The following is a 24709-nucleotide window of genomic DNA, read 5'->3' as shown; positions in this document are numbered from 1 at the left end:
GCCATGGGGAGCCAATTGTCACCATCTACAGGCACACAGGGGAATTGTTCACAAAAAGTTTTCAAATACAGTCTGATGCCTGGGGAAATTCAAAAGTAATTAATCTGAGGCTAGAAGTCCATCAGATGGTGTGGGAAGTTGGCTCTGTATATACTATCTCAAAGTAAGAGATAGTGTGCACAGAGTCCAAGAGTTCCTCTTAGAGGTAAGATAGTGGCAACATTTGAGAATTCTAATGCTCTATTTGTTGGTAGTGTGTTCGAGCAGTAGGCTTATCAGAGGGTAGTGTTAAGCATTTGTTGTACACACACACAGGCAATAAATGAGGAATACACACTCAAAGACTTACTCCAGGCCAATAGTTTTTATATAGAAAACATATATTTTCTTAATTTATTTTTAGACCACAAGTTCAAGATTTGAAGTTTGTCAGGTAAGTAAGACACTTACAAGTCTAAGTTCCTGGGCAAAGGCAGCCCACTGTTGGGGGTTCAAGGAAACCCCAAAGTTACCACACCAGCAGCACAGGGCCGGTCCAGGTGCAGAGGTCAAAGAGGTGCCCAAAAAACACATAGGCGCCTATGAAGAACAGGGGTGCTCAGGTTCCCGTCTGCCAGCAGGTAAGTACAAACGTCCTCGGAGGGCAGACAAGGGGGGTTTTGTAGAGCAGTTAGGGGAGAGGGGGGGGGGGTCGGGGGGACAGAAGTAGGCACACAAAACACACCCTCAGCAGCACAGGGGCGGCCAGGTGCAGTGTGCAAAGCAGGCGTCGGGTTTTGTATTAGAATCAATGGAGGGACCCGGGGTCACTCTAGCGGTGCAGGCAGGGCACAAGGGGGCTTCTCGGGCCAGCCACCGACTGGGCTAGGCAGAGGGTCACCTGATGGTCACTCCTGCACTGAGGTTCGGTTCCTTCTGGTCCTGGGGGCTGCGGGTGCAGTGCTTGGTCCAGACGTCTGGTTCCTTGATACAGGCAGTCGTGGTCAGAGGGAGCCTCTGGATTCTCTCTGCATGCGTCGCTGTGGGGGTCCAGGGGAGGCGTCTCGGGTTACTCACGAGGTCGCAGTCGCCTGGGAGTCCTCCCTGTATTGTTGGTTCTCTGGAGCTCAAGCCGGGGGCGTCAGGTGCAGAGGGTGAAGTCTCACGCTTCCGGCGGGAAGAGTGAGGTCTTTGAAAGTTGCAAAGTTGTTGCTGCTGTTGAACAGAGCCGCTGTTCACAGGAGTTTCTTGGTCCTTTGGTTCAGGGCAGTCCTCTGAGGCTTCAGAGGTCGCTGGTCCCTGTTGGATGAGTTGCTGTTGCAGTTTTCTTCGAGTAAGGAGACAGGCCGGTAGGGCTGGGGCTAAAACAGTTGTCGTCTCCGTTGTCTCTACAGGGCTTTCAGGTCAGCAGTCCTTCTTGTTTCAGGTTGCAGGAATCTGGTTTCCTGGGTTCTTGGGTGCCCCTAAATACAGAATTTAGGGGTGTCCTGGGGGCTGTGGGTGCAGCGCTTGGACCAGGCGTCGGGTTCCTTTGTTACCAGGCAGTCGTGGTCAGGGGGAGCCTCTGGATCCTCTCTGCAGGCGTTGCTCTGGGGGTGCAGGGAGATCGACTCAGGGTGTCCACGTCGTCTGGGAGTCCTCTCTGCGGTGTTGGTTTCTCCAAACTAGAGCCGGATGTGTCGGGGCAGAGTGTGAAGACTCACTCTTCTGGCGGGAAGTGGAGTCTTTTTAAAAGTTGCTTTAAAGTTACAAAGTTTTCGCTATTTCTGAACAGTGCTGCTGTTCTCAGGAATTTCTTGGTCCTTCAGGTGCAAGGCAGTCCTCTGAGTCCTTAGAAGTCGCTGGTCTCGTCGGATGTGTTGCTGTGCAGGTTCTTTGAGTCTGGAGACAGGCCGGTAGGGCTGGGGCCAAGTCAGTTGGAGTCTTCGTCATCTCTGCGGGGCTTTCAGGTCAGCAGTCCTTTGTTCAGGTTGCAGGAATCTGATTTCCTGGGTTCAGGGTCGCCCCTAAATACTAAATATAGGGGTGTGTTTTGGTCTGGGGAGATCTGGCTACTGTCCTTGAGGGTGGCTACACCCTTCTTGTGCCTCCTCCCTGAGGGGAGGGGGGCACATCCCTATTCCCATTGGGGAAAAGAGCGTTGGCGTTCTACCTTGATCGTACCAAAGACTTCCGGGTGGACGATCAACTCTTTTTGGGATATGTGGGTGCAGAGAAGGGGAAGGGGGTGCTTTGATGTCTGACCCGATGCCGGGGAATGTCGCTGTGGCATGACCAGTGTCGGGACGGATCCGCAATTGGATTCGGAGCCATGGCCGAAGCCGACAACTTCGAATGTGAGGGGGCCCCCACCAACTCACCTGTGCCCGAGGGCACCAAAGGTGGGTCGATCTGCCTAAAAATGAGGCACATTGCCTCATAAAATTCTTTGAGCTGGACAGGGGTGGCTCCGACTCCTGCGAAGTCGGGGAAGAGCGGAGCCGACCCAGATGAAGGCTCCGAGGATGGAGGCCTAGAGCATCAACGCTCTTCCCGCGCTGCATTGTCCGAGTGACGGGAAAAAGTAGAAAAAAGTTTATCCTTCATTGACTTCTTTTTGTGACTCGAATGTCCCGATGACTTCGAGGATGAAGAGTGGTGGTGGCTCCGCTGCCGTCTCCAGTTATTCCTCTCGAACGAGACCGTGAGCACCACAGAGTCGAGTGTTGGGCCATCATGAGTTTAGGAACCGCACCCTCAAAGCTTTTGGGGTTATGGCCCGACACTCTGAGTACGACTTTGGGTCGTGATCGCGCTCCAGGCACCAAAGACACACAAGGTGTGGCTCTGTCACCGACATAGTTCAGTGACAGGTGTCACAGGGCTTTAATCCAGTCTTGCGAGACATCCCTCAACGTATCCACAAACTCATCAAAAGAATTCAACCAAAGTGTTGATGTAGTCAAAAAATGACTGAGGTTGCTCTCTCCGGATCTGCACGTAGGCTGCCATGGAAAGAAAAGAACTGACGTCAGCGCGCTGGGGTGGCACATATATACAACTGCAACGTCATCACGGCAAACACGATGCCACTGACGCCCACGGAGTCAACTGACGCCACTTGACGGCGCACAGAGGTACTGCTTGAAGAAAAATCTCGGGATCCAATGTGACGCCTGGGGAAATTCAAAGGTAAGGAATCTACAACTAGAAGTCTCTATCAGCGAGGGGAGGGGGTGGTCAGCTACACAGGTAAGCACCTATCACAGAAGGGCTCTGATGTCACCTGCTAGCACTGACCACTCAGATGCTGCCAGAGTTCCCTGCCAACTTGGAATCCAGGATGGCAAAACCGAGGGACCCTCTGGAGGAGTTCTGAGCACCACCCCTGGGGTGATGATGGACAGGGGAGTGGTCATTCCCCTTTCCTTTGTCCAGGTACACGCCAGAGCAGGGACTGGGGGTCCCTAAACCGATGGAGACTGGATGATGCAAGGAGGGCACTAAATGTGCCCTTCAAAGCATTTGCAGTGGCTTGGGGAGGCTACCCCTCCCAAGTCTGTAACTAGGGCGAGGGTTTAACACCCCTCTCCCAAAGGAAAGCCTTCCTGGGCTTTAGCTGCTCAAGCAACAGAAGGGCAGAGACCTGTCTGAGAGGTGGCCGCAGCGATGGCTGCCTCGAAAACCTCAGTAGGCTGGCATGGCAATATTGGGGATCCTCTAAGGAGCACCCAGAGTGCATGAAATCATACAACCAATGCTTGCAAAAGCATTGGTGTATGATTCCAACATGTTTGCTAGCAAACATGCCTATGTTCAGAGTTACCATTATGTAGCTGGACATAGGTAGTGACCTATGTCCAGTACACCTGTAAAATGGCATCCCCGCACTGACGAAGTCCAGGAAAATGGTCATGGGGGCACCTCTGCTAGTGCAGGGGTGCCCTCACACACAGGTACTCTGCACCCTGCCCTCAGGGCTGGAGGGCCTGCTACAGGGATGACTTATAAGTGACGTGGTGCAGTGTAAATGGCAGTGAACAGGTGCATGCACCTTTTTACGCAGGCTGCAATGGCAGTCCTGCAGAAGCCTTTCGTTGGGCTCCCTAAGGGTGGCAAAAGAAATGCTGCAGCCCATAGGGATCCCCCGGAACCCTAGTTCCCCTGGTACCTAGGTACCGTATACTAGGGACTTCTAAGGAGGCACCAGTATGACAATTTTGGGTGAAACACTGGGTGAAATACTGGGTTACCAGTATGCAGTGACATAATTTAGAGGAGAGAGAGCATAATCACTGGGGTCCTGGTTAGCAGGATCCCAATGAATACAGTCAAGCACTCTGACATCAGGCAGAAAATGGGGGTAACCATGGCAAAAAGAGGGTACTTTCCTACATTAGACTAAGCCTGTTTCTGAGAAGGTGTCCAGTCTACTGGCATCTACCCTACACCAGGTGTCCTCACTGGGGTCTAGGGGCCAGTAATCCTAAGGTTCCAGTGGCCCCTCTCAATCTTCTCTTGTCAGAGACCACAGGAACAGGGCCTAGAGGGAATGGCTTTAGCCTGTGCTAGAGTCAGATGACACCCATCCGGCTTCATGTTGGAGTTTGGTATGAGAGCGGGGACGGTGATGCTAGGAGTGTTGACAGCAGGGCGGGACAGAGGAAGGCTGATGTTGCTCAACTAGCGCAGATCCATATCCATCTGTGGATTCAAAGTGCACGACTGATGCCAAGGTTGAACCTGCCACCAACAGACCAGTAGGGGCACGTCCTGAACCAGCAGGGCCCAAAGGCGCTCAGAGAGGACAATCCACCTAAATAAGAGGTGCATGTTCTCATAAAATTCTTGAAGTTGGGTGGGGGTTGCTCCGGCTCAGGAAACTCGAGAAGCCGCAAAGACAGCCCAGGCACAGACTCAACTGCGGAGCCAGGCCTCGAGTGTTGACACTCCCACGTCTCGTCAGATGACTTCGAAAGACAGGGGGAAGTCAAAGACCTCTTCGATTTGTTTCTCTTCTTTTTCTTGTGGCACTTACTGGAATGGGACAATTTGTTCTGTGACTAAGATCGATGGCTCTGCGACCGATCCCAGCACCTTCCTCTCGACCAGGATCAAGACTGCTGCATTGTCACATATCGAGCGGCAAGCAGCTGGAGGGATTGCTCCCTCAAGGCCTTGGGGGTGCATGACGCAAGAAGCAACGAAGCTCTTGGCATCGTGGTTGTGCTCAGAGCGCCACAGAGAGACGAGGTGCCGGTCCGTCACCAATATTTGTCGGTGACAAGCGCCACAGGGCTTGAACACAGCGTTCCTCGCTGACATCTCTGTCATACCAGGAGACAAGTCTTAAACTTTGACAAAAAAAAAAAACAAAAAAAAAAAAAAGGATAGCTCTCTCTGGATCTGAGTTGACTGGGGGGAAAAAAAGAACTAATGGCAGTGCATTGGGATGGCACCTACAGAGGCACTGTGCGCATCACTTCCAGCACGGACAACGTCACTCAGAACTGAATGACATCACTTATCAGCATGCAGGGATAACGCTCACAAACATTTTCCAGATTCAGTTGGATGCCAGGGTGTTAATTCTAAGATAAGAAATTTGCGGCTAGAGGTCTCTATCATATTTGCTTTTTTGTATCTGGAGAGCCACTACTTCTCTGATTAGATAAGCAGTGACTTACTTACACCTACTACCCCTCTAGGGACAAAGGTCATCAAACAGAACTCTCCAGTCGTGTCTGTCTTGGGCTTTTCTTTCAATCTAAGTGTAACCCATCTCCTTGCAGTCAGTTGTGAGGCATCGAGGCCAGGTGTTTCTTGGCCTTCCTCTTCTCCTTTTCGCTTGAGGGTTCCAGGCAAGGGCTTGGATGGTGGCGTTTGATGCGGGCTTGCAGGTGGTGTGACATATCCAGCACCAGCATCTTTTAATGATTTCTTCAGGAGCAGAGTGATGCCGTCAATCAATGAGGGGCTTTCACATAAATATCTAAATCACATGAGTGATTCACCCGCTGACAATGGCCTCTAGTAGTAAGTAATGTGCTACACTGTTATGATACATGTGCCTTTTGATTTGTATGTAACCACAAGCAAACAACTACAATTTCAGAAAGAAAAAAAAAAACCTCATGGTTTCCAAAAAATAAAATTGGTTTATGAATCAACAGGTAAAGGACAGCTATACTCTGGGATAGAATAAGACAAAAAGGACTTGCCAAAGGAGACAGAATACCTAAAAACAGTTGAAACCTTAGCTGTATGTAAAAATAATACTTAGACAGCAAAAGAAGAGTGCAATCAAGTCACTGATAAAGTTTGCAGAAATTTTCAGTCACTGCAAAACACTACTGGCCGACAGGGTTAAAAGGCAAATAAAATGAATCCCTATAAGTGTTCCAAGATACTGCACAAGATAGAGGGGAACATACTAACCAGTGTGTCAGATTCTATGCTGATAAGGTGCCCATTATAGTTAGGAGATCAAATATGTTGTGTAAAGACATTTCTTACTTACTGTTTTTAGAGTATTTTGAGTATTATAAGGTATTCTTGATTTTTGTTTTGTCACTCAAAAAAAAAAAAAATATTGAGCCAAAAGGGCACTACATGAATTTCTAGACTTGGTTATGGTGTGTGCATGTGAAGTCTCCATGTGGCATGAAGCTGAAAAGCAAATTTTACAAATTGTACAAAAAACAAATAAATACATTAGTGAAATAAGACAAGAACGATGCATTAGTTGCAATCAAATTCTGAAGCATCAAATTAAAATTCAACTCTTTTCAAAACTGTTTTTTTTATCATCAATGTACCGAACTTTTCAATAAAATGCCCTACCTGAAAATGTAATCGCTTGGGGAGTTTGTCTGGGTCTACAGTCCGTACCTGGATCATAAAATTATTTTCTTCTTGCAGTTCACACATACATCGAACAATCTCAAAATCACGCTCATCCTCTTCGACAGCTTCCTCTGGGTTTGTGGTCACATCGATTTCCTGGCTGTATTCATCCTCACTCCAAAGCAAACTGTCTGCAGATGAGTCACTCAATGTATCTTCCTCTTAAAAGGAATAAATTATTTTATTTTATACTTTGCATACTATCAGAACACAAACATTACACAAAAAGTACAAAGATCAGTGTTTGACAATTGTAAAAACGATTGCACGCATAAGCAGTTTGCTTCTTCACTACAAGCAAAGCTAGTGCTTGGATAAAAGTTTTGTAATAGTTCATCTATGAGAGAACAATGTGTTTGTTACTTCTGTTTAATTGCATCAGAGCCAATCTGGTGTAACATGGAAGCATCAGAAAGTTGTGATACAAAGGAATGTTTTATTTTGGGGTCTGGCAGAGACAAATTTAGGTGTGAGCAAGACCTCACGTAATTGATTAAAAGTCGAAGCTTGCATATTATGAAACGAAAAAAATACAAAGAGAACATTTGGCGATCCTCCTTCGCTGATCGGTCTCTTTACAGCCATCTGACTGGGGAACAGGTGTGTTAGTTTGCTTACTAAGTAGTTCCATAATATTCCATACACTTCTCGGGCCAGCCACCAACTGTGCTAGGCAGAGGGTCGCCTGGTGGTCACTCCTGCACTGAGGTTCGGTTCTTTCTGGTCCTGGGGGCTGCGGGTGCAGTGCTTGGTCCAGGCGTCGGGTCCTGGTCAGGTGCAGAGGTCAAAGAGGGGCCCAAAACACATAGGCGCCTATGAAGAACAGGGGTGCTCCGGTTCCAGTCTGCCTTCAGGAAAGTACCTGCGTCCTTGGGGGTGGGGTCTTGTAGAGCACTGGGGGGGGGGGGGGGGGGGGGGAGGAAGGAAAGTAGGCACACAAAACACACCCTCAGCGGCACAGGGGCAGCCAGGTGAAGTGTGCAAGCAGGCGTCGGGTTTGTAATAGAAATCATTGGAGGGACCCGGGGGCACAGGGGGGCTTCTCGGGTCAGCCACCGACTGGGCTAGGCAGAGGGTCGCATGGTGATCACTCCTGCACTGAAGTTCGGTTCCTCTGGTCCTGGTGGCGGCGGGTGCAGTGCTTGGTCCAGTTGTCGGGTTCCTTGTTACAGGCAGTCGCAGTCAGGGGGAGCCTCTGGATTCTCTCTGTGCTTGAGTGGCTGTGGGAGCCCAGGGGGTCGACTCAGGCTACTCACGAGGTCGCAGTCGCCTGGGAGTCCTCCCTGTGGCGTTGGTTCTCTGGATCTCAAGCCGGGGGCTTTGGGCGCAGAGGGTGAAGTCTCACACTCCCGGCGGGAAGAATGAAGTTCTTTAGAGTTGCAAGAAAGTTGCAAAGTTGTTGTTGAAAATAGAGCAGAGCCACTGCTCACAGGAGTTTCTTGGTCCTTTGGTCTAGGGCAGTCCTCTGAGGCTTCAGAGGTCGCTGGTCTCTGTCGGATGCGTCGCTGGTTGCAGGTTTTCGAGTCAGGAGACAGGCCGGTAGGGCTGGGGCGAAAGCAGTTGTTGTCTTCAGTTTTCTCTGCAGGTCTTGTAGGTCAGCAATCCTTGTTCTTTTTTCAGGTTGCAGGAATCTGATTTCCTGGGTTCTTGGGTGCCCCTAAATACTAAATTTAGGGGGGTGTTTAGGTCTGGGAGGGCAGTAGCCAATGGCTACTGCCTTGGAGAGTGGCTACACCCTCTTTGTGCCTCCTCCCTAATCCTATTGGGGGAATTCTCCAAACTTAAGACTTCTAAAGGCAAGGGTCACCCACCTTAGCTCAGGACACCTTAGGGGCTGTCCTGACTGGTGGGTGACTCCTCCTTGTTTTTCTCATGATCTCCTCCAGCCTTGCCGGCAAAAGTGGGGGCAGTGGCCGGAGGAGCAGGCATCTCCACTAGCTGGGATGCCCTGTGGCGCTGTAACAAAAGGGGTGAGCCTTTGAGGCTCACTGCTAGGTGTTACAGTTCCTGCAGGGGGAGGTGAGAAGCACCTCCACCCAGTACAGGCTTTGTTCCTGGCCACAAAGGCACTCTCCCCAGGTGGCCAGCAACTCGTCTGGTTGTGGCAGGCTGGCAGAAACTGGTCAGCCTAACAATAGAAGTTGAATTGGTATTTAGGGGCATCTCTAAGATGCCCTCTCTGTGTGCATTTTACAATAAATTCCACACTGGCATCAGTGTGCATTTATTGTGCTGAGAAGTTTGATACCAAACAACCCAGTTTTCAGTGTAGCCATTATGGAACTGTGGAGTTCGTGTTTGACAAACTCCCAGACCATATACTCTTATGGCTACCCTGCACTTACAATGTCTAAGGTTTTGCTTAGACACTGTAGGGGCATAGTGCTCATGCACATATGCCCTCACCTGTGGTATAGTGCACCCTTAAGGCTGTGAGGCCTGCTAGAGAGGTGACTTACCTATGCCACAGACAGTTTGAGGCTGGCATGGCACTCTGAGGGGAGTGCCATGTCAACTTCGTCATTTTCTCCCCGCCATCACACACAAGCTGTGAGGCAGTGTGCATGTGCTGAGTGAGGGGTCCCCAGGGTGGCATAAGACATGCTGCAGTCCTTAGAGACCTTCCCTGGCATCAGGGCCCTTGGTACTAGGGGTACCATTTGCAAGGGACTTATCTGAGTGCCAGGGTTGTACCAATTGTGGAAACAAAGGTACAGTTTAGGGAAAGAACACTGGTGCTGGGGCCTGGTCAGCAGGGTCCCAGCACACTTTCAATCATAACTTGGCATCAGCAAAGGCAAAAAATCAGGGGGTAACCATGCCAAGGAGGCATTTCCTTCGGGTTGAAATATACATTTTCTGTCCACTGTTCCAGAAGAAATATAAAGTTTCTTACCTGTAAGTGTAGTTTTGCAGCTTTTAGAATTTTCTGTAATCACATGCTGAGCATAATTATGCCATCTAGTGGTTGGGTGCGGAGTTCTCCACTATTTTCTAGTCCTTCCTTTGTTTTTTGTTTACAAAGTCCTTCCACTCTTTCTTTTTATTTGTTGGTGGCGTCCACGCTACCTTTACCATCTGGTGTCCCCCTGTGACATTGACATGCTTTCTCCAGAAGCCCCCACCTTTGTTCGACATCTTCAGATTCTTTTTTTTTCTCTTCTTCCATCTTCTTGGAGGCGGTGGGAGGAGCACTTGTGAATCCAGAAAATTCTTCAAGCTGCAAACCTACACCTACAGGAAAGAAACGTTACATTTTGCAGCGTGAATCTTTTCTGGATTCCCATGCTGTGCATAGATTACATGGAGCTATGTTTCTTTTGTGGAGAATGGTAGAAAATGGACTTCAATTTGTGAATTAATGTTTTAGAATATTCTGACTCACCTGTGTTTCTTTGTTCATTTGGATGTCTAAGCAATATTATTTCGTAAATGCGTGTGTGGAGGTCCATGTAGCTGTCTTGCAAATTTCTTGTAATGCTGTGTTTGAAAGGAAGGTGATAGCTGTCCCTTTCTTCCTTGTTGTGTGCATTAGGCTTTATTCATAATCTTCCACCCGCATTTGAATGGCATATTTTGACTGTCTCCGAAATCGAATCTAACCACTGCACCCTTAGAAACTTGTCTCCCCAAGACGTTGTCTTTGAAGGAGACAAATAGTTGTTTTGATTTGCTGTATAGCTTTGTTCTTTCTATAAAGTACATTATCACTCTTCTGGCATTCAAAGTATGTAAAGCTTTCTCTGCTTGATCCTTTGGGCATTGAAAGAAACTTGGTATTGGAATACTTTGGTTTAAGTGAAACTAAGACACTACTTTGTGGTAGGAATTGTGGATCTGTTCTCATAACACTTCTGTCCTTATGTATGGATTACCATTAAGGCCACAAAAAGGCTGTTTTTTTAAGTGAGCATTTTATGTGAAGCCTTATGCAGAGGTTCAAAAGGTGGGTTCATTACCTGTGTCAATACCAGGTTAAGGTTCCATGTGGGTGCTGGTATCTTTCTTGGAGGTGCAAGTCTTTTTGCTCCTTACAGAGCCTCTTTATTACCTGTGCTGTAAAGAGACTTTTTCCTAAGTTACCTCTTGTGTAAGTCACTATTGCTGCTAGGGGTACTTGGAAAGAGCTGTAAGTTACATTACTATTGATTAGATGCATTAAGTATTTTAGCACTGTGGATTATTTTGTGTTCCTTTGTAACAAATCGTTTTTCAATCAATCAATCAAATAAATGTCTTGAGCTCACTGCTCACCCGGTAGGGTCTCATGGCGCGGGTGGGAGGGTGTGTGGAGGGCACCATAAGGAATATAATTTCCATTTTAAAAAATATCACTCTTGTGTTGTTTGTCTACTTGCTTCTCTCAGTATTTTCATGATCCCTTTGGATAACTTTAGGTGACCAAATTATTTGTCTTCAGAAGCCAGGCTGCGAAACTTAAGCTTTCTGGTTCGGGTGTAGGACTCTTCCCCTGTCCATGGATAGCAGGTCTTGTTTTATTCTGGTAGCTTTAGAATCCTTCCCTTTGCTAAATGGATCAGTTCCGAAAACCATGTTTGTCTTGCCCAATGTGGTGCAATTAAGATTAGCGTCATTTCACTTATCTTTCATTTGTTGATTACATTGTATAGAAGTGGTATTAGAAGAAAAGCGTAAACAAATTTCCTTGATCAGCTTTTCAACAGAGCATTCCCCGGAGACTGGTGGTAATGCTGCCTGGACGTGAACTTTTGGAACTCTGCATTCTCTGGTGTGACAAACAGGTCAATTTGAGGTGTCCCCCGCATGTGGAAGATCTTTTGAGCACCTTCTGATTCAACTTCCACTCATGTGAACAAGATGCTTGTCTGCCGAGTTTGTCTGCTTCCATATTGTCTCTCCTCAGCAGCTGTATTGCTATTAAAGACTTCTTCCTTTGTACGGCCTAGTTCCAAATCTCCTGAGCTAGTCTGGATAGCTGTGGGATTGAGCCCCCCCGCTTGTTGATATAAAACATAGTTGTAGTTTTGTGTGTTTAGATTAATACTGATTGTCCTGATAGATGCTTCTGAAATGCTTTTAAGGCTAGGAACACTGTTCTCAATTCTAGTATGTTGATGTGTTGCACTGGGTCCTACTCTTTCCAAATTCCTCTGACTTTGAATTAATTCATGTGAGCTCCCAAGCCCTATGTGAGGCATCTGTTATTGTTTTTGAAGCAGTTGGTTGATGACATTTCACTCCTTGTGTTGTATTTGCTCTGTTCCACCACGCTATCTCGTTCTACTCCCTGCGTGACAACCACTAGATCTTCCCAAATCCTCGTTGCTTGAGACCAGTGTGCTTATACCCATTCCTGTAGCGGCCTCACTTTATTGCTCCAGAAACAACTTTTCTTATTCCGTGGGGATGATATTTCTATATTTATTGAGAATCCCAAGGTGAATTGAGTCTCTATTACCTCTTGGATGTGTTCTTTGCACATTTCATGACAGTCTGCTCCCACCAACCATTGTCCAAGTACAGGTACGCATGTATACCTTTTCTTCTGAGGTGGATTACTGCTGCTGACAGACACTTTGTGAAGACTCTTGGTGAGGATATTATTTCGAATGCCAGTACTGAAAACTGATAGTGAGTCTTGTTTACCACGAAGCATAGAAATCTTCTGTGGCGAGTGAAGCACTGTATACCACGTCCAGGCAACCCCTATTAGTGAGACAGTGTCTAGGAAGCCAGGGCTCTCTAGCAGTAGCTGTGGTAAGCAGCCAAGACTTATCTAGGAGTGTAAAGCACTTGCAATACCACAGCAGTCACACAGTAACTTATCTCACATGAAAGGAACCACACAGTGTTGCAAGAATAAAGGTACTTTATTACAGTAACACTGAACTAGATTACTTATAGGCAGTCCCCCAGCTGGAGTTAAGTATACACAGTAAGTATTAGGAATTAGCAGAGAGAAACAACAAGCATTGGCAAGAAATAGAAAATAGCTAGGGCCCTATAGGGGGGCTATTTCATATAGTAAAATAGGGGAATGATAAGTTGGGTCCCCCACCCAAGGATGTGGAATATTTGAAAGGGAGCTGGGACAACTTGGGATCCCAAGAGGTGAGTATCCTAGGTGACCCCCCAGCGACCAGAAGAGCAGAGGTAAGTTACCTGGTCTTCCCAAGGACTAACAAGGGGACTTGGAAAAAGAAGATTGCAAGACCAGTCCAGTGGAACCCAACAATGGATTCTGGAAGAAGAGGACCTGCAAGAGACAGGGACAGAGTCCAGTCCACACAGGAGTGTCCAGCCACTACCCACCCTTCTGTGGATGAAGATCCAAGTCGACGAAGGAAGATGAAGATCAGCTGTGGAGTCCAGGAGCTGCAGGGAGGTCCTTGAATATGTGCAGATGTCCCACGCCGGTCACCGGGTCGCAGATGGTCAGGAGGACCATCAACAAGCCTTGGCAAATGCTAATCTGGGCAGAAAGATTTGCAAAGAAGAAGAGGACCAGCAAGGTCCAGAGGACTCGACGCTTGGAGGGGAGTCCGGGCTGAACCTCAGCAGTTGGAAGAGCCAGCAGAAGCAGTCGTAACCCCCACAGGCTACCCACTGGCAGCAGGAATACTAAGTTGTAGTGAAGCCCAGTCAGCACACCTGGAGAGGAGTCCCTAGTCGCTGGAGCAGCAGAGGAGAGTCTGTCCTTGCAAGGATGAAGTGCTGGAGCTGAAGATCCCTTGAAGCAGGAGTCAACAAGTCTTGGTTGCTGCAAGTGTTGCAGTGCACTGGGGTACTGTCCAGCATGGGGAGGCAAGGTCCCACCATCTCCCAAGTAGGGCAAAGGGTAGAGAGGACCAAGAGGACCACTCAGAACCACCACCTGTGTTGGAGGATCCATGAGATTCCCATGGAGAGTAGATCCCAGCAGCCGGACGTCGTTGCCTCATGTGCCTGTAGATGCAGGAGAGTGATTCTCTCACTCCAAGCGAGATTCCTTCTTGCTTCGTTGGTGTAGCTGAAGTCTTGCCAACCCCAGAGGATGCCCAACCGTGAAAACGTTGCAATTAGTGGAAGGAGCCGAAGAAACAATGTTGCAAGGCAAGACAGGCTCAGGAGTTGCTGGCTTGTTTGGTTCCTGTGAAGACCAGCAGTGGTCCTGGTGGCCAGGAGCAGAAGAGGTTGTTGAACAGAAGTCCTGGTAGAGTCTTGCACGCTGAATCTGGGGACCCGCCCACAGCAGATTCCCTAAATAGCCCTAAAAGGGGGCTTGGTCACTCTGCAGGGTGACCACCTATGAGAACGGGTCACTGATGTCAGTCACCTGTCCTGACCAGATGCTCCCGGGGTCTCTGCACATTTCGTTTCCAAGATGGCAGAATCAATGAGCTCTGGTAACCACCCGTGGGGTGGTGATGGACAGGGGAGTGGACACTCTCCTTTCCTTTGTGTGGTTTTGTACCGGAGCAGGGACCTGGGGTACCTGGACTGGTCCAAACTGGATTATGCAAGAAGGGCACCAACTGTGCCCTCAAACCAAGCCGGTGGTATGGGGAAGGCTACCCCTCTCTAGTCTTGTATCACCCATTTCCAAGGGAGAGGGTGTTGCGCCCCCCACCTCACACTCCCACAGGAAATCCTTTGTTCTGCCTTCCCCTGTTTGAGCTGGTTAAGCAGCAGGAGAGCAGAAACCTGTCTGAGGGGTTGCAGCAGCGTGGGCTGCCCGCAAACCCTGGAAGACTGCTAGGAGCAATACTGGGGGGTCCTCTTAGGAGCCCCAAGAGTGCATGGAATCATGCCACCAATACTGGCATTAGTATTGGGGTATGATTCCGATATGCTCAACACCAAACATGCCTAGGTTCTCAGTTACCATTATGTAACATGGCTCCTTCCAGCAACTGCAACATTTCCCCGGCTCTGCATCCTCTGAGGGTGATGAGTCTTCGGCCTGTACAAGGAGTAAGAGGGAATCTCCCTTGTAGTGAAGAAGTCACTCCCCTGCATCCGCAGGCACCAACTGCAACAACAACCAGCTGTGTGGATCTTCTCTCCTCCAGAGCTGCGTGGATCCCGCATCCTAGGTGGTGATCTGGAGTGGTCCCCTTGGTCCTTTCTACCAGCTGTCCGACTTGGAAGACAGTAAGCCTTTACCTATCCCTGCAGGACAGTACTCCTGTGCATCACGACTCTTGAAGCTAAAAAGTCTTGCTTGTTCCTCCGCTACGGGATCTTCATGTTCTCCCTCCCTCTTGAGAAGCACAGTCTCCTACCTCCTGCTCCAGCAACATGGGACGCTTCTTCAGGTGTGCTGATTGGCAGCAGGAGTCGTGGAGAGGCCCAATCAGTCACCTGTGGGGGGCTGCCTCCTCTTCTTTTGGCTCTCCCAGCTGCTGAGGGTCACCCCCTGACTCCCATCCCTGGGTCGAGTCTCCTGGACCTTGCTGTCCTTTCAAACCTTCTTCTCTGACTCTTGCCAAGGCTTGTCTGTGGTTTTCCAGCACCACTGACCAACCCCATCTCGACCGCCATTGTGGGACATCACTTGCATCACTTCTAGGACTCCTCTTCAGCTCCTGTGCGGCACTGCTGACCTTCTTCGTCCACCGTCAACTTGGTCCTGCATCCACAGAAGGGTGGGTAGTGGCTCCTGCACAACCAGGCACTCCATTTGAAATTGCACTTGGTCCCCTTCCTTTGCAGGTCGTCTTCTGTCAGGATACACCTTAGGGTTCTTCCAGTCTTGGCTGGGTCTTGCACAATCCCTTTCCAAAGTCCTCCCGTTGGTTTTGGGGAAAACCAGGTACTTACTTCTCCTCTACTGGTCACTGGGGGTCACTCTGGTACTCAAATCTTGGGGTTCCTAGTTGATCCAGCTCCCCTCCACTGATTTCACTTCCTTGGGTGGGGGACTGCCTTTCACATTCCACTTTTCTTTAGTATATGGTTTGGCTCTCACTATTTGCTATTAACAATGCCTATTGCTTTATATGCTATTTACTGATTGCTAATGTGTATATAATAGTGTGTTTACTTACTTCCAATTGGGGTATTGCCTATACATTATTTTAGTATTTGTGTTACCATAATAAAGTACCTTTATTTGTGTAACACTGTGTGGTACTTTCATGTGTGTAAATGCTGTGTGACTATAGTGGTACTGCATAAGCTTTGCATGTCTCCTACATAAGTCTTGGTTGCTCATCCACAGCTACCTCTAGATAGCCCTGGCTTCCTAGACACTGCCTACACTTCACTAATAGGGGATACCTGGACCTGGTATAAAGGGATAACACCATATGTGCTCACCACACACCAAGCTTGCTTCCTACACACCTCTGATCAAGCAGGGGTGCCCTCACAACAGGAACATGCACCCTGCCCTCTGGGCTAGGAGGGCCTATCATAGGGGTGACTTACACTGACCTAGTGCAGCGACCAGCAGTGAAAGGGTGCATATGCACCTTTTCACACAGGCTGCAATGGCAGGCCTGCAGACACTTTGGATGGGCTCACATGGGTGGCATAATACATGCTGCAGTCCATGGGGAACCCCTGGTGTACCAATGTCCTGGGTACCTAAGTACCATATACTAGGGACTTACATGGGTAAACCAGTATGCCAATTGTGGGGTGTAAAGGGAACCAAACCAACCAAATTTAGATGAGAAAGTACAATCACTTGGGTCCTGGTTAGCAGGATCCCAGTGAAAACTGTCAAAACCCACTGGTAAGACAGGCAAAAAGAGGGGGTAAAAAGTGATTTTCCTACAAGGAGGACTCATGGGAATGTGCATGTAAGCATCTTAAGTCTACAGTTGCCATGAAATCTCCCACCTGTAGTTGTGGAATGACCTCCTATAGAGTTGTCGAACTAGTTACTTACCTTTGGTAACTAATCAGTAGAGACGTATTCTAGTTACAGATTCCTTACCTCAGAATTTCCTGGAGATGGTTTTTTTTTTTTGAGCAGTACTCTTGCGTGCCATCCGGTTTCTTCAGTCGACTTTGCTTCTGTCGTTGGCATCGTGATGTCGTGGTTGTATATAGGCACCACCCCCGTATGCTGACGTCAGATTCTTTTCACGAATTTCCACGCCAGAACCACGGAGCCATGAAGAACACAGACTGGTGTGCCAGAACTAGGGCCCTGAAAGGGAGTCCCTGTCCCTAGAAATCAGTCCGCAGAGCGGGGAGGATGGGTGGGTCGGAATGGAATCTGCAACCATAATTTGTCCCTACCAGATATTTTGTTCACGAAGGTAAGTAACTTGTTTATCTGATAGAGACTTCTAGTTGTAAAATCCTTATCCTGAAATAGATACCCAAGCAATACCATCCCCAGAGGGTCTGCGGACCAAGATCATACTAGGAAATCCTGCAGGACTGAGCAGCCAAAATAGCTGTCCCTGCGGACCTGACTGTTCAGACAGTAGTGTTTGGTGAACGTGTGCAGAGATGCTGAAGTTGCTGCCCTGCAGATCTCCATGACTGAAACTCCACATGTTAACGCACTGGTTGCAGCTGTTGCTCTGGTGGAGTGAGCATGCAAACCCTCAGGGAATTGCTTCTTAGCCAAAGCGTAGCACATTTTGATGCAGAGAACAACCCATTTGGAGAGGGTTCTCTTCTGCACCACCCATCCTTTCTTCACACCTACATAACCCACAAAGAGCTGATCGTCCATCTAGAAGCCTTTGGTACGATTGAGGTAGAACGTCAACACTCTTTTTGGATCCAGATGGTGGAGTCTCTTCTCCACACGTGAAGGATGAGAGGGTGCATAAAAAGTAGGCAAGGTGATGGACTGGCATATGTGAAAAGGAGTGTAGGAAAGTGCCACTGTTGGCATGGTTTCACCCCACTTTTTGCCTAGTGTTGATGCTAACTTTGAAAGTGTGCTTGGAACCTGCTAACCAGGCCCCAGCACCACTGTTCTTTCCCTAAACTGTACCTTTGCATCCACAATTGGCACAGCACTGGCACACAGTGAAGCCCCTTGTAAACAGTACCCCTGGTACCAAGGGCCCTGTGGCCAGGGACGATCTCCCAGGGCTGCAGCATGTATTATGCCACCCTAGGGGATCCCTCACTCAGGCCATGCACAATGCCTTGCAGCTTGTGTGTGCTGGTGGGAAGAAAAAAACAAAGTTGACATGACACCCCTCTTAGGGTGTCATGCCGACAACCCAATGCCTGTGGCATAGGTAAGTAACCCCTCTAGCAGGCCTTACAGCCTTATAGCAGGGTGCACTAGACCACAGGTGAGGGCACAGCTGCATGAGCAATATGCCCCTGCAGTGTCTAAGTCCATCTTTAGACATTGGAAGTGTAGTGTAGCCATATTGAGTATATGGTCTGGCAGTTTGTCAATACGAACTCCAAAGCACCATAATGGTTTCAGTAAATACTGGTTAGTTTGGTATTAAACTTCTCAGCACAATAAACCCACACTGATGCCAGTGTGGGATTTATTAAAAAATGCACACAGAGGGCATCTTAGAGATGCCCCCTGCAGGTTAGCCCAACTGCTAGTGTAGGACTGACCCGTCTGTGCCAGCCTGCCACTTTCGGACAAGTTTCTGACCACATGGGTGTCTTTGTGCACTCTGCGGTCAGAAACAAAACCTGCCCTGGCTGGAGGTGCTTCACACCTTTCCCTGCAGGAACGTTAACACCTGGTGGTGAGCCTCAAAGGCTCAAGCCTCATGTTACAGTGCCCCAGGACACCCTGTTTGCACCCTGCACCCGGCAGCCCCTGTGCTGCTGAGGGTGCGTGTATGGTGCCTACTTGGGGCCCCTCCGGGGCTCTCTTGAACCACAGCATCTCATTTTTCGATATAGTATATACAGAGCCAGCTTCCTACAAGGCGTGACGACCACTAGGGAGAAAAGAGGCCCTAATACAAAGCACCACTTGGTTGTCTTCGAAGAAAGAGCGTGTAGCTCACTCCGTGCTGAAAAGATGGCCACAAGGAAGGCTGTTTTTAAGGTGAGGATCCCAAGAGGACAATTATGAAGAGGTACAAAAGGAAATCACATGAGGAAGGTAAGGACCAGGTTCAAATCTCACTAGGGCATTATGAATGGGGTAGGTGTCAACATATGGGTAAGACCTTTGAGGAATCTCACATCTATCTCATATCTAAGGAGGGTTGATCAGGAAGGCAGAGAGTGCTGACAGATCACTTTTAAGGGTGCCCAAAGCAGAGCCCTGCTGGGCAAGAGAGAAAATAAACAAAAGAACCTCGGACAGAGGTGCAGAAAGGGGATCAATAGTTTTGTTAGTACACCATGCCACAAATTTATGCCAACAGGCATATGCCGTTTTGGTGGAGGGATGCCTGGCTGTGTAGATTACATCACAGACTTCGGGCAGAAGATCGAAATCTGTTAACTGCAGCCACCCAATCTCCATACAAGAACATGGAGACTGGACAGCTTTGAGTGCTGCGATAGAAGATCCTTCCGAAGTGGCAGTCTGAGTAGAGGATCGATGGCCATGCTCAGAAGCTCACAATGCCATACTCTGCGATCCCAGTCCACAGCCACAAGGATTGTTTGGGCCTGGTCATTGTTGATCTTCTTGAGAACTCTGGGCAGAAGTGGTATTGGTGGAAAGGTGCATAGGAGGCCTGAGTTCCACTTGAGATGAAAAGCATTGCAGAGCAAGTGCCGCCTTGCAAACTCCCACGCACAAAATAGGTGACAGTGCGCGTTCTCTGCAGAGGCAAACAGATTTAAACAAGGCTCTCCTCACTGCTGAAAGAGACCTTGTGCCACCTCCAAATGGAGATGCCATTCGTGACTGACCCTGCATTGACAGATGAGTTTGCCTGCTCGGACTTTCAGAGAGCATGCCAGATGTTGAATCACCAGGGTTATGTTGTGACATTGCTGCCATGTCCAGAGATGGAGGGCCTCTTGAAAAAGGGTTTACGACCCCACCCCTCTCTGCTTGTTGCAGTAACACATGGTGGTGGTATTTTCTGTGAACACATGCACCACTTTCCCTTTGAGTGAGGGAAGGAATGTCTTCAATGCAAGCTTGATCGCTCTGAGCTCCAGAAGGTGATGTGGGGCCTGGACTCCGCTGGAGACAAGACACCTCTGATCTACTCCTCTCCCATGTGACCCCCCATCCCAGGAGTGATGCATCTGTCACTACTGTCTGATCTGATTGGGGAAGGGAGAGGGATCTGCCTCTGACCCAATCTTGGTTTGTTAGCCACCACTGCAGATCTCACACAGTTCCCTCCGAGATCTGGACCATGTTGGATAGATTCTCCTGATGCTGCGCCCACTGGAACTTTAGATACCACTGCAGAGCCCGCATATGCTATCTGGCATGTGTGAACAGTAGGTCTGCAGGAAGCCAAAAGGACAAGCCGCTTCAGAGTCATTCTCACCAAAACCCAGGATAGAGGCTGAAACATCAGTATCAGCCTGAATATCCTGGACTTGCCATTCAGGAAGATAGGCCCGAAACTGCACTGAGACCAGAACAGCAGCTCTGATGAAAGGGAGTGTCTGAGAGGGAGTCATGTGCGACTTTGGGAAGTTTATAGTGAACCCCTACGAATGCAGGAGATTCGCCCAGTCAGGAGGTGTGAGACGACAGCCTGGGGGCGAGCCCACCTTCATCAGCCAGTCGTCAAGGTAGGGGAAGACTTAAACCCCTAGCCAGTACAGATGAGCTGCGACCACCGCCATCACTTCCGTGAACACCCAAGGAGCGATGGTAAGGCCGAAAGGGAACACGGTGAACTGAAAGCGCTCATGACTTACCATGAACAGCAAATAACGTCTGTGGGCAGGCAGGGCGTGAATATAAAAATAGGCTTCCTGCAAGTCCTATGCTACCATCCAGTCGCCAGGGCAGAAAGGACCTGAGCCTGAGTGAGCAATATAAACTTCTCCTTACTGAGGAAGAGATTGAGGGCACAAAGGTCTAGGATAGGACAAAGCCCCTTGTCCTTCTAGGGCACCATAAAGTAGCGTGAATAACAACCACAACCTACTTCTGGTACAAGGACCCTATATAGGGCTCCCTTGGCCAAGAGAGATGTAACCTCCTCACGGAGAACTGGCAAGTGATCCACCCTCATCCAAATCGTAGGATGGTGTAATGGCAGGAGGGGTAGTCTTGAAGGGGAGGAAATAGTCTCCTCGGATGATTTGCAAAACCCATTTGTCCGTTGTGATGAACTCCCAGTGGGCAGGTGATAGAGAATCATGCCTCCAGCTTGTCTGTGATGGGATAACAGATGGAGGGAAACGGACATGGTTGGGTGCCCATTCCGTAGCCACGAAAGGTGTGAAAGGTGGATTGAGGGGGGGAGGGGGAACAGGAGCACCTGCGAGGCTAAGGGATGAGCTGTAAACTGGGATTCCTTAAAGCACTTGAGTGCAGAGTCCGCTTTGCCTCCGAAGAGACGGGTGCCATTGAAGGGCATGTCCATAAGCGACTGCTGGACATTCCCACCCCCCCCCTCCCCGAAAAGCCAGATGGCCTCAACCAAGCATGGCACCAAAGGGCCGCTGTAAACGCAACCAATCTGCCCAGTTAGTCGGTGGTGTCCAGTCCACATCGAATTGTGAACTTGGCTGCTTCTCTCCCATCAGCAACAGCTTAGTAGAGAATGGTCTAGGTCTCCTCCACGACCTGTGGCAGCACCTGCATGACTGTATACCATAAAGTATGGGTGTAAGGGCCCAAAAGGCATGCCGTTTTTAAAGACTGCAATGCCAAACTGGAGGAAGAGAACATTTTCTTCTCCAGTTGGTCCAGTCTTTGTTTCCCCGTCTGGAGGTGGAGAAGGGAATGCGTCAGAAGAGGAAAAAGCCTGAATTACTAAGCTCTCAGGCGTAGAGTGTTGGGTCAGGAATTTAGGGTCGTTAGGCTCAGGCCTATGGCAGCTGCCGATTGCCCCGTTAACGGGAGTCCCTCTGCTGGGTTTAGACCATGTACCCAGCAGGACATCAGTGGGGGCATCACTGAAGGGCAATAGGGGATCAGATATGGAGGCCTCAGGATGAAGCACCTCAGTCAGAAACTTTGTCCTGACCGCCACTGAAGGCAGCTCGAGGCCCAGAAGCTTGGCCGCTTTTCGCACCAACATAAAGTAGGAGGCTCCCTCTTCCATAGCTATGGTAGGGGGAGAAAGCATGCCAGATTCAGTGGAGTTGTCCAATCCACTGGCTTCACCCAATTCCTGAGCCTTGTCTATGTAAGGGTCTTCAAGCTGGTATTCTAGAGGCTCCAGCGATCCCTCCATACTCTCACCGTACCCATAAGTATAAGGGTCAGGATCCAAACTGGGGAGAAATGTCCTCATCGAAGTCTGAATCGGCATCGTGTGATGTCATTCCTGCTCCGAGTCAGAGTTGGGGAGTACGGGATTGACATTGATTATGGGCCCAACCGATGTCAAGAGCGTTGACTTCTGCACAACCGGCATCGGCTCAAATCTGGAAACCGATCCTGGGGTGCCCTCTGGAGACAAGGCCAAAGCAGAACCCGAGGGGCCCCCGCTGACCCTACTGGGCCCAAGGGCATCACAGGGAGGTCAGTCTGCTCAAATATAAGGTACAAGGCCCCATAAAACTCCCTGGGTTAGTCAGGGTTGGTTCCAGCTCTTGGGATCTCATGGAGGGGCAGAGCCGACCAAGAAGCTGGATCTGAGGACGGAGGCCTAGAAAAACTAGGGTTTTTCCCACGTCACATCGGCCGAGCGACAAGGTGAGGTCTAACCACACTTTTTCTTCTTCGACAACTTGTTCTTGTGTCCCGAGTACTTGGGAGTGTGACGAGGATGAGTGGTGATGGCTCTCCCAACGGTCTTGTGACCTTCCACTCAAGCGTGACCTGGAGCGGAACGAATCTGACTGGCGGGCTGCCATGAGTTTTAGGGACTGCTCCCTTAAAGCCTTCGGGTTCAAAGCCCGGCAGTCAAGAGCACAACTTCGGGTCATGGTCGTGCTCGAGACACCAGAAGCACAAGAGGTGTGGATCAGTCACTGACATGCGGTAACGGGAATCACACGCCTTGACTCCAGTCTTATGGGAAGACTCCTCGACGCACCAGGAAGTCAAAAAGTTAGACAAAAGGGTCCAATAGTAAGTCAAAAAGCGACTGAGTGTAGCTCTTCTTCGGATCTGCATGCATGCTGGCGCAGGAAGATAATAACGGACGTCAGCGCACCAGGTTGGCATCTATATATGACCGCGATGTCACCACAATGCCAAAGACAGACGTGAAGTTGACCGACACCACCTAATGGCATGCAGGGGTGCTGCTCAAAGAAAAATCTCCAGATCCAGTCTGATGCCTGGCAGAAATTCTAAGGTAAGTAATCTGCAGCTAGAAGTCTATCATATATCTTGAAATTCCATGTTTTTATGAACCTGTTTAAAAGTCTAATATTGGACAAAGTGATCCGTTCCTTTTGGGGATCTGGAAATATGTTGAGTAGTTTCCCTTGTTGATCTCACGTCTTGGGACATTCTCTGTTGCCTTCTTTTCGAATAATAATTCTACTTCTAATTCTTAATGTTTCCTCTCTGGTGTGTATCTTTCTCCTTGGAGGCTTTTTTATAAACTCTATGCAATATCCAAATCTGATTAAGTTTAGTATCAATATGTCTGACGGTAATTACCTCCAGTCCTTAAGGACGTGTTTTAATCTGCCTCCAACTGGTGTTGTATGTAGGTAAGGTTGCTGCTTTCCTCTGTTTGGTGTTATGCATTGGAGGCTTTCCAGATGTGTTGAGTCACCTTTGGGAGGGGTTTGTTCCTCCCCTGTGGGGCTGACCCCTTCCTCTTCCTTGAAAGGACTGTCTGCCCTGTTGCTAGGTCTGCCACCCTTGTTGGGAACTTGGGAAGTCTGGGTGTTCCCCTGGAAGCCTTGGTGTGTGCTGCCCATCTGAAAACTCCAACATGTCAGCGTAGAGGTGCTGATCCCCTGTGTATACCCCCTCTGTATTTAAAGGCGCCCATTGATTTGGCAGTCAAGTTGTAATTTTTCAGTTGGTTCTGCTCAACATCTACAGAGCTGTCAAAAAGTTGTTCCCCGTTAACAGGACAATTAAGGATGTTGGCTTGAACCCCTGGCCGGAAACCTGAAATCTGTAGCCAGGAGTGTCTTCTGATGGTTATCCCCATCATTAGCTGGTGACTGGATGTGTCTGCTACATCCAGAGCTGATCTTAGGCTTGCATTTGTAATCTTCTCGTCACTTTCTCAATTTTTTTCGGGAGGTGTTTCATAAGCTCTCAAAATTCATCTCAATGGTTATGTGCATGACAGTTCAATATTGCATTTAAGTTGGCAATCTGCCATTGGTTGGCTGCACTATGTTCCACCTTTCGCCCCATGAGTTCCATCTTTTTGCTTTCGTTCTCTGGTGGTGGGCCCACTGTTGTAGGTACGCTAGCTCTCTTCCTTGTCGTTGAGACAATGATTGAGTGTACTGGTACTGAGCCTTTAAAGTAAGGTGGAGCTTTTACACTTCTTCTCAGCCCTAGGGGTTGCTCACCTGCAAGAACTGGCTCCTGGAAGGCTTCCCTTCCTTGAACCAAAACACTGGGCAGCACTGGTAAGAATTGGTTTCTTGCTTGTGTTGGAATTAGTGTTTCAAAGAGGAAACAAGATTGTGGGTTTTCTTCCTCAAGTTGTACCCTGAATCTATCCTCAGCCTGTTTGATGACCTTGTTGTACCTGCCTATATCATCTCGTGGTGAAGGCCTCAAGGGATATGCATCTACCCCTTCTTCAGGGGGTTCTGCTTCTAGCTCCTGATACTGATATTCCGCTTCTCAACCAAGAAAGCTTTCCATGATCTGTAACTCTTCTTCATCGTAGAAGTTTTC

General features: G+C 48.9%; 1 protein-coding gene across 7 annotated transcripts in view; it reads right to left on the bottom strand.

The window, feature by feature from the left end:
• PHF20 (PHD finger protein 20) overlaps window positions 1–24709 on the bottom strand; it is a 1394195-nt gene that overhangs the window by 252773 nt on the left and 1116713 nt on the right. For 6 of the 7 annotated variants that reach the window (XM_069243878.1, XM_069243883.1, XM_069243880.1 and 3 more), the window contains one exon: window positions 6802–7025. In XM_069243878.1, the coding sequence (XP_069099979.1) occupies window positions 6802–7025 (224 nt within the window). The remainder of the gene's footprint in view (window positions 1–6801; window positions 7026–24709) is intronic. The other variant, XM_069243882.1, reaches the window with a different exon arrangement.

Source organism: Pleurodeles waltl, chromosome 7 (genome assembly GCF_031143425.1).
Source record: "Pleurodeles waltl isolate 20211129_DDA chromosome 7, aPleWal1.hap1.20221129, whole genome shotgun sequence".
Classification (NCBI taxonomy): Eukaryota; Metazoa; Chordata; class Amphibia; order Caudata; family Salamandridae; genus Pleurodeles; species Pleurodeles waltl.
The sequence above is the reverse complement of the archived record's forward strand: the minus strand, read 5'-3'. Positions and strand labels throughout refer to the sequence as shown.